This window comes from Somniosus microcephalus, chromosome 32, assembly GCF_052327205.1.
Source record: "Somniosus microcephalus isolate GS21.2 chromosome 32, FLI_Smic_1.0, whole genome shotgun sequence".
NCBI lineage: Eukaryota > Metazoa > Chordata > Chondrichthyes > Squaliformes > Somniosidae > Somniosus > Somniosus microcephalus.
Window position 1 is genome coordinate 38,595,658 of NC_141018.1, and position 13,316 is coordinate 38,608,973.

Below are 13,316 nucleotides of genomic sequence, written 5' to 3' on the forward strand. Positions count from 1 at the left end.
AAGAACCCTGGCCGATTTGCCCCTCACTAGTCCAGGGTGATGAGACCCATTGTAGGATCCCATCTGAGAAAGGGGACTTTCTGCTCTGTATAGTGGCATGTTACACTGGTATGGAGCAACTGGGTAAACGGCCAACTACTTACATCATTACTGTACAGACTCACTGCTTCGACCTCAATAAATAGACAAAGAGAAACTAGAAAGGGTCTAGTAAATCATTTATGAACTTTATTGTGAAAGTGGAGGTCACAAAAGCAGACAAAGAACAGAACTGTTTTTTTCTACTCTGTTCTCAAAACACACAGCAAAAAGGGAAGATCTCAGTTCCTCTGACATTAAACAAAATTTAAAAAAAAAAGGTTTAGTGCATAATGTGCAAAGATTACTGACTGTGTGCACAAGGACACCGGTCAGTACCTTTATCAAGAATACTAAACTAGCTCAACCCTATGAGGGCAGGATGTGAACACGGCAACAGGAATGTAAACAGAGCAGGAGATTCTTGCTGCCCTCCCATCGGCTTTTACCCTCAATCAGGAAACCAGCTTACTTGGCTTTATTAGGTCACCGCTTCAGGGCAGTCAGACGCACACACAACCAAGTGATTGCTATGTTTGGGCGGAGGGGGAGGCAAGAGTTTTGTTGAGGCATCTTAACGGGATTGGAGTCAAATACACTTAGTGTTTATTATTATATTGCTCCATGCCACTGTAATACATCAATAACATTGGTAACTTAAAGGGGACAGAAAATAGAAGCCCAATCTCAACCCTTGATTTTTCACCCCCTAAAACACTACGTGGTTGTGTATTTAGATTTCACAATCAGCAAACACAATGACAGTACTGAACCAATTGGGAAGTGAAACTAATGCCACTCTTACCTACACGGGTAGAGTTAGTGTAGCAGGCTTAAGGCCACAAGATGGAGGTTACAGTTGGCTCAAGCTACCCGTTCCAGTCATGGCAAAGTTGTTTGTTTGGCATTTATAAAGTCTGATCTCACAAACCCCTGTTAAGAGGGAAAACTAAAAATGGAGCACAGGGCTGGAAAGCCAACCTCGATAAGCAATACCTGGGTAGTCATCTCCACCATAGACAACCCCATCTGGAAGTTAGCTCATCCACACAGACCAGCTCATTGACAGAGCCCTCATGAAGTGGGAGGGACTCTTATCCAACCATGTTCACAATGCTCCTTCTACAATCATTTGTATTTGATGAGAACATGTCCCACAAACTTTTAGGGAGACACTCTGTCCCCCCCCCCACTCCCAGTACAGCAGCCTGGGTAACTAATGCTAATCACATTCAAAAGAACTAGCACAGAAGGGAATGAAACAGCATGGATGGGTAGTTTCGGGGGGGGGGGGGGGGGGGGGGGGTGGAAAAAGGGGCATGTGTTCAACATCACTCACGATTTAAGAATTGGCAATTTATCATGGCTTGGCCAGTCACCAGTACATGCAGCTTGGAAGTCCCAGGCCAACTGGGCAGTTATTGCTTTGAAAGCTCGATTGGGGTTCAAAAACATTGATGTCACGTTACACAGCTGCGCGGAGTGTCTGGTCCTGACCGCGGTGCGCTCATTACTCAGATCCCAAAAAATGTCTTTGGTCCTCGCGGAGAGCTGTAGTAATCAGGCAGTCGAAGGAAAGATCGTCTCCTTTTTATTTATTTTTTTTTTTTTTTTTATAAAGAGGAACACGTCAAAATAGCAGTTCTGTGACGATGGCGAGCATGCAGAAGTTTGTCATCAGGAGAGAGGGGTGGGCGCTGTGGCAAGAGTACAAGTTCAGAGAATGGCCCCCTCCCCCTCCCAAACCCACGAGTACAATGGGCGAAAAAAAATCTCAAATTCCATCACTAAACATGGCCTTCCCACCGATCAATTCATAAGAAAATATATGAAAACTAAAGATTATACTTTAAGATTTAGCATAGGAAGAGAAAGAACTGCAACCAGAGGAGTCCCCTTTCAGGAGGTGGTACTGCAGATTCACTTATAGGCTGGAGGTATGGTGTAAGAGGCAGCAAGTGTCCACTCAACTCTCAATCCCATTATGCGATTGCTTTTGCTTCTGGTAGAAAAGCTTCCCAGTATTTTATCAGCTGTCAAAAGAAACAAGAGCGTTGGTTAGAGGTACAGTATTCCCCAAGACAAGGATCCCATTCGCAAAACACTGGCGAGGCAGGGAGTGAATCCAAGCTATAACACTGTGCTTCACAATCCCCCCACTCTTACAGCCTGGTGGGGCTCACCCAGTCTCTGCTATTCTAACTTGCAACACAGCAAACAAACCAACTTCAACTCTTCAGCCTGTCTCGTTCCTTGGCTACCAGGGTAAAGCCTTGCCACAAAGATGGCCGTGACCAAAAGTTATAAACACAAGAAACAGGAGCAGGCCATTCAGCCCCTCGAGCCTGCTCCGCCATTCAATATCATGGCTGATCTTCCACCTCATCTCCACCCGATCCCCATATCCCTTGATTCCCTTAATATCCAAGAATCTATCAATCCCAGTTTTGAATATACTCAACGACTGAGCCTCCACAGCCCTCTGGGGTAGAGAATTCCAAAGATTCACCGCCCTCTGAGTGAAGAAATTTCTCCTCATCAGTTCTAAATGGCCGACCCCTTATTCCTAGACTGTGACCCCTGGGTTCTAGACTCTGCAAGAGGCTCAGTTGCTCAGCATTGGTGAACTATTCCTTTCCAGGACAGTGATAATTTGAACCAGCCTACCAGAAATTTACTGGAAAGAATCAAGGGTGGAGGTGGTGATCCAGGCAGGTGTTCGATTCTGAGAATGGAGAATCACTTCAGCAGAAAAGAAACCTAAATTTTCTACAGTCTTGACTGGCCATCACCACTAAACAGCACGATAAAGGTTAGGGATGAGAAAATGTCCATCGACCCAGCAAGCTCACCGCCAGTGCTGCAACTCCCTCAGTTCAGCATCTAATTACATCTTGAATTCCCCCAATTCTACTCCCTTATCTGGTAGATTATGTCAAACGTTTATTTCCGTCTGCTCATCCTATTTATCTGACTGACCTTTAACCATTGGCATGTTGAGTAGGCTGTGCTCCAAGTCAAGTGCAACTCCCTGTAGTGACTGAAAATCAGCAATCTAACTTCGTCATTTCATCTCTTCACCACCCCCAAGGCACAGCACCACACAACTCCCCCTCCAATCTCTTACCCCTCCCCTCCTGTACCCAGGCTCGAATTCTTCAGACAAGCAGTACCTGAACAGGATACAAGCAGCAGCAAGATATCTGAATCAACACAAATTCTATCCCAGGCCGAGGCTGCTCACCTGTTGCTGAGAGTTCTGAAGTGTTTCCAAATACACAATAACCCGGCTTTTGAAGTCTTTGATTCGCTCTTTCTGAAAGTGTGCAAAAAAGCAGGAGAATTAAAATACGTAAAGAGGGGTACAACCATAACCAAGGCAACAGCCACACTAGTGTCCCCAGCTGAAATGGGGCGTTTATAAAAAAAGTAGCCAGGTTTAACAGAGTCCGCTCAAACCCCCAGCAGTGCTTACCTCAAACCGAGCAACTTCCTTTCGAATGGTGACCGAGATCCGCTCAAACTCTCTCTCGCATTGTAGAACTTTGGGCTCCCACTAAAAAAAGAGTAGTTAGCATCACTCTAGTCATCCATTATCTGTTTACTAGACAGCTCTCCCCTAAGGCAGTATTCCCAGTTAGCCGGCAGATGCCAGGTGTACATCAATCTACAGGCAACAAGCTGCAAAAAGAACTCACCATCTGTTTATGTAGTCAGTAAGGCAAGATTGGGTAACCAAGTCCTTCTCACAGGACTCGCCCAATGCCAGAGTGTATTCGGCAATTAGTAGAGCCACACAGCTGAAGGTTTGATCCTTCTGAGCAGAGTTAGCTGTGGTGGTCGAGGAGCTGCAATTGGTCTCAGCACCCTGCTGTCCCAGGTGGGGAAGGGAATAAACCAGGGTTCTGCCCTCCGATCACTATGCAGCATCCCGTACTGGAAGAACATGCCGAGGATAGGATTGGGTCTGTACCCAGAGCTTCAATCAGAACTTATATATTTATACAGCGAAACCTCCCAAAGTGCTTCACAGGAGCATTACCGAACAAAATTCGACACCAAGCCACACAAGGAGATATTAGGACAGATGACCAAAAGCTTGGTTGAAGAGGTAGGTTTTAAGGAGCATCTTAAAAGGAGAGAATTAGAGGGGCGGAGGGGTTTAGGCAGGGAATTCCAGAGCTTAGGGCCTAGGCAGCCGAAGGCACAGCCGCTAATGGTGGAGTGATTAAAAATCAGGGGATGCGCCAGAATTGGAGGCATGCGGAGATCTGAGGGTTGTAGGGCTGGAGGAGGTTAGAGAGAAAGGGAGGGGAGAGGCCATGGAGGGATTTGAAAACAAGGAGGAGAATTTTAAAATTGAGGCATTGCTTAACCAGGAGCCGATGTAGATCAGTGAGCTCAGGGGGTGATGGGTGAACAGGAGCAAGTGAGAACACGGTCAGAGCTTTGGATGAACTTAAGTTTATGGAGATTGGAAGATGGGTGGCCAGGAGTGACGAGAAAGGCCGAGGTACTGGGTGCACCTGCACCCACCCCAGGGGTGGGGTAAAGGCAGAAGTCTCCCCTCTTCCATATTGGAATTGATCCACTGCAGCCAATCCACTAGTCTTTTGTACTTCCTCAATGTTTCCCCTGCTGAAGGGAAACTCCTGCTATTGTACAATCCCACCGCTGCAGGTGGTGCCCTGCCCAAGCAGTCACTCTTCAGGAGCAGCTAGACAGCAGGCACTGGCAGGCTAGTGGACTGTGGAAGCCGCCACAAACCAAGCCAATCTCGCCTTCACCGAGACATCAAATCGTACATCCCAGCGGGTTACGTGATCCTTGCTGGGAGGCTGAGGTTTCGCTCTTTAGCCCATGGGCACGGAGGCCAATTTTAGCAGCACCCCAACTGTGATCAGCTCACTCAGCGCAGATCAATGCAACCTTTCTGATCTCTACAGCACAGAGACATGCTGCCTTTACGAGGAAACCAAACCTTGTATTCAAAACAGTTTTAATTTACAATTCCAAATTCATCCTCTACACCAGAAGGTACGCATGGGCTTCGACAGATTGGAGACAATCCCTTATATACTGACCCAAGTGGATTAGTGAAACGCAATGGTGCTGTAAAGAGTGGAGCCCCATCTTCAGGAGGCACCTTGTGCGAGCTGTATTGACTGATACCTCTGTTAGCACTAACACTACCTGCACTGCCAAGAGTTAGACACTAAGTGTAGAGGCTGACCAGTGAAATGGTGCCTGCAGATAGGCTAGTACAATTACAGAACGATTTAACATTCAAACAATGGAGACGCCTGCTCCCGCTCCTCCGTGTCCCGTACCTCGGATATCTCATCTTTGGCTTGTTGGAGCTTGTCAGGTTTGCTGGCCCATATGAGTCGAGCTTCGTTCTCTCGCTTTTTCTGCAGCGTGGTCTGAGCATCCTGCCAGCGCTGCCACGCTTTCATCCGCTGGTCAAACACTCCCTGCACCAGGACAGCACTCTTAGCATCCAGTTTAAAACTTCAACACAGAATTATCCCAATGGCTCAATTAGTAAAGCAAGTGCGCAACCGGGCCGAGCTAATCAGGTGGTCACGGGTTGAATTATTGGTCTGTGGGAGGGTTACTGCTCCAAGGGGCCCAGGACTCCTGATCCTCATCACTATCCGATGATGCCGGACGGAGACACGGTCAGGGGTCAGTTACAATTACCCCCTATTCTTAAACAGCTTGCAGAAGCTTGCTGTGTAGGCAGATGAAGAATGGCCCTGTGGGCAAGGTACTGGGGGGCAGCTTGCAATTGTGGAACCAAATCTTTCCAAGAGGAAAGTTGCTGCGGGAGGGGGGGGGGGGGGTGGTGGAAAGAGAAAACGGCCCCACGCACTCGATTGCTCTCTTCCCAAGATAAACGGTTTCCCCACATCATTCCTCCAGAGAATGGCTGGGTAGCCACCCCAGAGCCCAGCTTTACCATTACAGGTTCTTTCATCTCCCCAAAATAAGGGGGCAGGGAGAAAAAAACCAAAAAAAAAAGAGAAAAGTAGAAACAATCTCAGCTGCGAGGTAGTTTGTAGGATCACAATATCCAAACACAAGTAATAACCCAGTTACACTAAACTGCACGAGGGGTTCGAGCGGCAGAGTAATTAAACGGCACCATTAGCACCTGCCGATACCCTCACTGCAGAAATCAGGCGGATATAGTCACTCAGCAACTCGGCAAACAGGAAGAAGTCGTTGTTGGCTTGATCCTGGTAAAGCTGCTCAATCTTCTCCTCAACCTCTGCGAGCTGCGACAGCGCACGGGATAGCGCCGTGTGGTCCTCCGAGCTCCCCAGCATGGCCGCACTCTTCGCAAAAATGGCAGTGTTCATCGCAAGCTCTGAAGATCGAAACAGATCATTACCGTCTAACTCAGACCCGTTTACTGCCTTTAGTGTTTGCGCAGAACAGGACTGATGCCCATTTAGTGAAGAACACGAAAACTTGTCCATCCACCACTGGGAACTTGCTGAACACCACCCCCCTCAAACAATGTGTTCATCGAGAAAAGTGAAACTCTCCCAGGGCAGGTACAACACGGGTTAGATACAGAGTAAAGCTCCCTCTATACTGTCCCATCAAACACTCCCAGGGCAGGTACAGCACAAGTTAGAGACAGTAAAGCTCCCTCTCCACTGTCCCATCAAACACTCCCAGGGCAGGTACAGCACGGGTTAGATACAGAGTAAAGCTCCCTCTCCACTGTCCCATCAAACACTCCCGGGGCAGGTACAGCAGAGTAATGCTCAACTGCCCCAAAGTGCCTAAGCCAGTCTCCTACTGTACTGGAGTAATTTTTCTACAGCTGAGCACTCTGCAATCATGAGCCATGTGCCAATGATAGTTAGTAATTAAAACTGAACAAACCTGTTTATTGCTTAAATACATCTGTTCACTGCCCTTCAGGGGAGAGAGCCTAAGCAAACAGTTTAAACATGATTCTCATATGCTTTTACTTTCAAAACTCCAGCAGACTTTGTAATATCCTGAATTTAGGCTGGTGTTTAACTAGTTGATCAATCTTGCTCATTTTATATTCCTTTGACTCTGAACAATCAGCACTCAGTCACACTGAACTAAAATAGGGGAGGGCATCCATGCCAGACTTGGGTCATGACAAGTGTGTTCTTCCCGTTCCCCTTTAGGCATCAGTGCGCGGACACAATCTCTCCCTCCCCACTTGCAAATGCTGCCAGTGAAAGTGAACATTGAGTTCACGGTTTATTGCATCATTGCATTTGGAGTTTTTGATTAATTGTCATCAAGCAGTTAATCAACCGCTACTGCCCCAACAGGCTCACCCAATCTTAAATAATACAAAGCAGCAACCATTGTCAGCACCCAGCAGAGAGAGTCAAGCAGAAATGCATAATTAACCCCACCCCTGTAATCCATCAAAACAGTACATTAGATTGTGACATGCACACAATCTACTCATAATTAAGCCCAACTAAAGTTATCTATTGGGGCCCTTACAAAAACCAGATACGACAGCTCTTATACAGGAGGTTTCTGCGGTCTAACCCATGGCATCTCCCATACAAGACAGGGAGATGGGAACCCAATAGTTTATAGTCCACTTTAGTTTGCAGGACTTGTGTTGTTGGAAGTCTCAGTTTATGCCTAGACCTCCTTTGCCAATTGTTCAAACTCTCCAGCCTCACCTTTCCTGTGATTGACGAGTGTTTCAACAACAGCGTGGAGTTTGCGTAACTGCTGGTCTTCACTCTCGATCTCCTGAAACTTCTCTTCAAACCACTGGGGAACAGAACAGACAAATATCACATTGTGGGGGGGGGGGGGGGGGGGGAAGACAGATTGAAATGGAGCAAATTCACCCCACATTCCTCATGGAAAGTTGCCCCAACTGGTCACTAAAAAGCTTGGAAATGCTATAAAAACCCTGAACACAGTACACAGCCCCATTCAGGATCACATTAGAAGATAATTTTGCAGCTTTTGGAATCGAATAGCAAAGATCCAGAGAAACAGAAGCATCGAGCACAGAAACTCACTTTCCCTCCAACACAACAGGTCTAATCAATAGGTCACAGGCAGGACCTGGAGCGCCAGAGAATCACTGGGGACAGAAGGACCCCCCCCTCTCCCACAGCCAATGCAGCCAGCACCTCTGCCCCTCCTTCGGATTACCATGCCTGGAATTGGCCAACTCAGCACAAACCATGGATGGGACGTGGGACCTTCTGATCTGCAGGTGTAGTTATGGGTTCAGCTATTATCTGCAGCGCTTGTTCTCCCCATTAAACATTTTTAGAAGCTCTTCAGTCATGCTTCAGCTTATCTTCAGAGACTGGAGTTACATCACTCACAGGTGCAACGTTAAACAGCAAAAAAAGTGAGGACCGTTGCTCATTACACAGTAGCCAAGAAGCACTTACTATATCCGACTCGTTCATCTTAATGGTCATCTTGCTGACCGCATCAGCAGCCTTGTTGACCATCCGAAGGAGACCAGCGCCACTCAGAGCCTGAGTGTTTACTGCTCGGGGCAACTGCAAATCAGGTGGAAATGTCAATGTTACACACATCGCTCACTAGAATATATATATTAAGTAGATTTCTAATCCCAAAAGCCAATTGAGAAAAGTGCTGGTATGCACAACTGATGTTAGATCAGCCTTTTCTCCTACTTCATGCTAAAAGCTCAATAAAATACACAATACTACATCACCAAGTGCCAAATATGGGTGATTAGAACGTCCTACATGTTAACAGGCGGTGGGAGCGCTACTCAAGTGCCGTAGAGCTGCACCACAATCTGGTGAGACATACCGCAGAGCACGACAAATACCAGCTCTTACCTGCTCATCAAATTCCCCTGCTGCCTGAGATAGCTGATTCAGTAGATCTCACTAGATAGTGAGAGCTGAGGAACGTGCAGGGTCTGTGATGGAACAGGGGCAGTCCAGGGTACAGAACAACCCATCAACGGTGACCAGATATCTTTACACAAGGTTCTGCAAGACTGCATCGGCTTTGATCCACTCTGGCCCACCTCTGCAATTAGCTTGCTTGCCAATATGCTTACTGTGTCAGGAGATCTTAGGAAGGTCAACTTTAAACTTGGGTAATTATCATACATCACCTCCAGATTCAGCCACAAGGGCAACCCCACAATGGATAAGCTACACAAATACATGGTGCTGAAGGTGGGGATGGCAGGTATACACTGCAAACAGGGGGCTGGAGATTGAGATTTCATATCCCTGCCTTTCATGGACTTGCAAAGAAAACACCAAGTGCTGGGAATATACAGCCAGTTAGTCAGCATCTACAGATGGAAAAGACAAGCTGACCTTTGGGGCAGAACTTTGACATGCATTATAGTAGAATCTAAAAAAAAAAAAAAAGAGGGAAGGGAAAATAATATAATCCAAATCGAAGAGGGGAGTTAATGGGATGAATCACCAGCAAACTGCTAATGAAGCAGGAAATGGTTAGATACAAGTGAACATTGTGGGGAGGCACTGGAAAAACATTAGAAAACAAATGAAAGCCAAGATGGTGGTGACCCAGCAACAAAAGCATCAGTGAACTGGAGGGAGGAGAAAAGGGCCACAGATACAGGTGGGAAATTAACATAAATGTTGGAAACCGTGGACACAGGGGGTGGGAAAAGGTTTGTTCTCTTCCTCCCCAGAATGGAGTTTACCTCATCCTTTTCCAAGAATTCCCTCACATCAGGATCCTGCAACAGTGTGGGGTGTTTGATGATTCTCTGTAGATATCTGCAATGATAACCAGAGGATTGTGTTTTTTTTTTTTTAGTTAATTCTTCTTTTAAAACTTTGAAAAACCCATTAACTGATCAGACATCTGTGCACACTTGGATTACACTTTCCAGGGTTTACGGAAAGCCATTTACAATTAACTGCACGCATGCAGTCTCGTTTTCACAAACACTTGTGTTAACGGAGCAGATTTGAGCAGCTGCCACCTCAGCACACTAGAAACTGGTGCACAATACAGTCAGTGCCTTTGATAGTTATGGTGGTAGACGGGAGGAAAATGCAACAGGCCATCGGACTCACAGATTCCAATCAACTGGCAGTGAAGCATCGCCAGACCCGGCCGTTAATCTCACCACAATCAATGGCCGCTCTCAAATCGATTCAAGATTTTCCAGCGTAACAGCGAGTTTGTGCCAGGCGCTGGATATTGTCAGAACGCTGCGTTTACAGAAATGGGCAGCAGTCTGCAATATTCCTTTACACACCCTCATTTTAAGTGCCAAACCTCAAACTCAATACTGCACGAGCCAGAGAGGTGGTGCAGTGAAGCTTCTCACTCCTGAGTAAATTGTGGGTCAGCTGCCACCTAGTGCAAGAAACAGAAACTGCAGAACTGGTCAGAAAGACCGTTTCTCAAAGCCCTGGGAGAGGTAAATAGCCAAGTCAAGACAGCAGCATAGTTCAGAAGCCCAGGCAAGGGAAAATGATCTGTGCTTCTGCTTTCCAACTCAACACTGGACGCCCCCCACCAGACCGGCCCTCCTTCTCCCCCCCTACCCTCCACCTCCCACCCCTTCAACAGGAGACAGAGGAAGTAACCAACTGCAGAATTCCTTAAAGTAGAGAATCTGAGATATTTTGGGAAGGATGACAGAATCTACAACAGAACGGTAATGAACGCTAGATGGAGTGGGCTCGTTGGCTTACAGTCTGCCATTGTGCAACTGGAGAATCGAAACCTGCTCAAAGTCACACGGAACTGCAGAGAGCGCCGTGCGGCACAGATAAAGGGGACATTTTGCAATGATTAATCTTTCAGGGAATAACACTGCAGGAAAAGGTGAGTCACTCACCCACTATCAACACCATAAAGTTCATTTACAGTCTGGATAAGGCACACTACAAAGGCGAGAGATATATACTGGGCCACGAGACTACATTCCAACAAGCACATGACCGGACCAGACCACTTCGCCAATTAAATAAAGTTGAATATTTAAAACTTGGCACATTCAGGCATGGTGGGTGGGGGCACAGAGGGATTGAAGAGGCTAGCAAGAATTAATGAGAACGGGACCTGCATATTCAGTTTGGAATATGGGTTTATACCAAAATCAACAAAAATAATTGTAAAGAGCAATTTTGCTTCAAAAAAACCACGAACGCAAGAAACTGAACATGGCACCAGAATTAGCTTTGGCAAATGTCAGACGCTAAACCAGTTTCCACTGGAGTATGTCATTTTTCTTTCACCCCACCAGCCTCCACATTCAACGGATCATCCGCTGCCATTTCCACCACCTCCAGCGTGATCCCACCACCAAACACATCTTCCCTTCAGCATTCCGAAGAGTCGAGGGACCACTCACTCCGCGACACCCTGGTCCACTCCCATCACCTCCAACACCCGTTCCTGTGGCACCTTTCCATGCGAATGCAGGAGATGCAACACATGCCCTTATACCTCCTCCCTTCCCACTGTCCAGGGCCCCAAACACTCCTTTCAGGTGAAACACCGATTTACTTGTACCTCTTGCAATTTAGTATACTGCTGTATTCGCTGCTCATGATGCGGTCTGCTCTACATTGGGGAGACCAAACGCAGATTGGGTGACCGCTTTGCAGAACACCTCCGTTCAGTCCGTAAGGGGGACCCCGAGCTCCCGGTGGCCTGTCACTTTAATCCCCCGCTCCACTCAGACCTCACCGTCCTCGACCTCTTGCATTGTTCCATGGAAGCTCAGCGTAAGCTCGAGGAGCAGCACCTCATCTTTCGATTAGGCACTTTACAGCCTTTTGAACTCAACAGAGTTCAACAACTTCAGACTATAACTGTGGCCCCTATTTTTTACCCCCTCACATGGCAGCTGTTAGTCAGAGTGTCAGAGTTACACAGCACAGAAAGAGGCCCTTCGTGTCTGTGCCGGCCATCAAGCCCGGTCTAATCTAATCCCATTTTCCAGCTCTTGGTCCGTAGCCTTGTTTGCTATGGCGTTTCAAGTGCTCATCCAAATGCTTCTTGAATGTTGAGGGTTCCTGCCTCTACCACCCTTTCAGGCAGTGAGTTCCAGATTCCAACCACCCTCTGGGTGAAAAAGTTTTTCCTCAAATCCCCTCATCTTGAATCTATGCCCCCTGGTTATTGACCCCTCTTCTAAGGGGAAAAGTTCCTTTCGATCTACCCTATCTATGCCCCTCATAATTTTATACACCTCAATCAGGTCACCCCTCAGCCTTCTCTGCTCTAAGGAAAACCCCAGCCTATCTAATCTCTCTTCTTAGCTGAAGCGCTCCAGCCCAGGTAACATCCTGGTGAATCTCCTCTGCACCCTCTCCAATGCAATCACATCCTTCCTATAGTGTGGCAACCAGAACTGCACATAGTATTCCAGCTGTGGCCTCACCAGCGTTTTGTACAGCTCCATCATAACCTCCCTGCTCTTATATTCTATGCCTCAGCTAATGAAGGCAAGTATCCCATATGCCTTTTTAACCACCTTATCTACCGGTCCTGCTGCCTTCAGGGATCTATGTACATGCACACCAAGGTCCCTCTGATCCCCTGTCCTTCCTAGGGTCCTACCATTCATTGTGTATTCCTTTGCCTTGTTAGTCCTCCCAAAATGCATCACCTCACACTTTTCAGGGTTAAATTCCATTTGCCACTGTTCTGCCCATCTAACCAACCTGTCTATATCCTGTAGCCCAAGGCTTACCTCCTCACTATTTACCACTCCACCAATTTTTGTGTCATCTGCAAACTTACTGATCATACCTCCTACATTCATATCTAAAATCATTAATGTACACTACAAACAGCAAGGGTCCCAGCACCGATCCCTGCGGTACACCACCGGACACAGGCTTCCAGTCACAAAAACAACCTTCGACCATCACCCTCTGCCTCCTGCCACTAAGCCAATTTTGGATCCAATGTGCCAAATTGCCCTGGATCCCTTGGGCTCTTACCTTCTTGACCAGTCTCCCATGTGGGACTTTGTCAAAAGCCTTACTGAAGTTCATGTAGACTACATCAACTGCACTACCCTCATCCACACACCTAGTCACCCCTCGAAAAATTCAATCAAATTGGTCACACATGATCTCCCCTGACAAAGCCATGCTGACTATCCTTGATTAATCCTTGCCTCTCCAAGTGGAGACTAATTCTGTCCCTCAGAATTTTTTCCAATAATTTCCCTACCACTGATGTTAGGCTCACTGGCCTGTAAT

At 47.0% G+C, this 13,316-nt stretch overlaps 1 protein-coding gene across 2 annotated transcripts in view; it reads right to left on the reverse strand.

The window, feature by feature from the left end:
* Positions 1–206: 206 nt before the first annotated feature.
* LOC147097452 (sorting nexin-1-like) overlaps positions 207–13,316 on the reverse strand; it is a 33,533-nt gene continuing 20,423 nt past the window's right edge. For both annotated transcript variants that reach the window (XM_085972448.1, XM_085972447.1), the window contains 8 exons: positions 9,785–9,860; positions 8,511–8,624; positions 7,776–7,869; positions 6,246–6,451; positions 5,409–5,552; positions 3,554–3,634; positions 3,323–3,394; positions 207–2,111 (listed from right to left, as the gene is read on the reverse strand). In XM_085972448.1, coding sequence (XP_085828574.1) covers positions 2,061–2,111; positions 3,323–3,394; positions 3,554–3,634; positions 5,409–5,552; positions 6,246–6,451; positions 7,776–7,869; positions 8,511–8,624; positions 9,785–9,860 — 838 coding nt within the window. In that variant the 3' untranslated portion in view covers positions 207–2,060. The remainder of the gene's footprint in view (positions 2,112–3,322; positions 3,395–3,553; positions 3,635–5,408; positions 5,553–6,245; positions 6,452–7,775; positions 7,870–8,510; positions 8,625–9,784; positions 9,861–13,316) is intronic.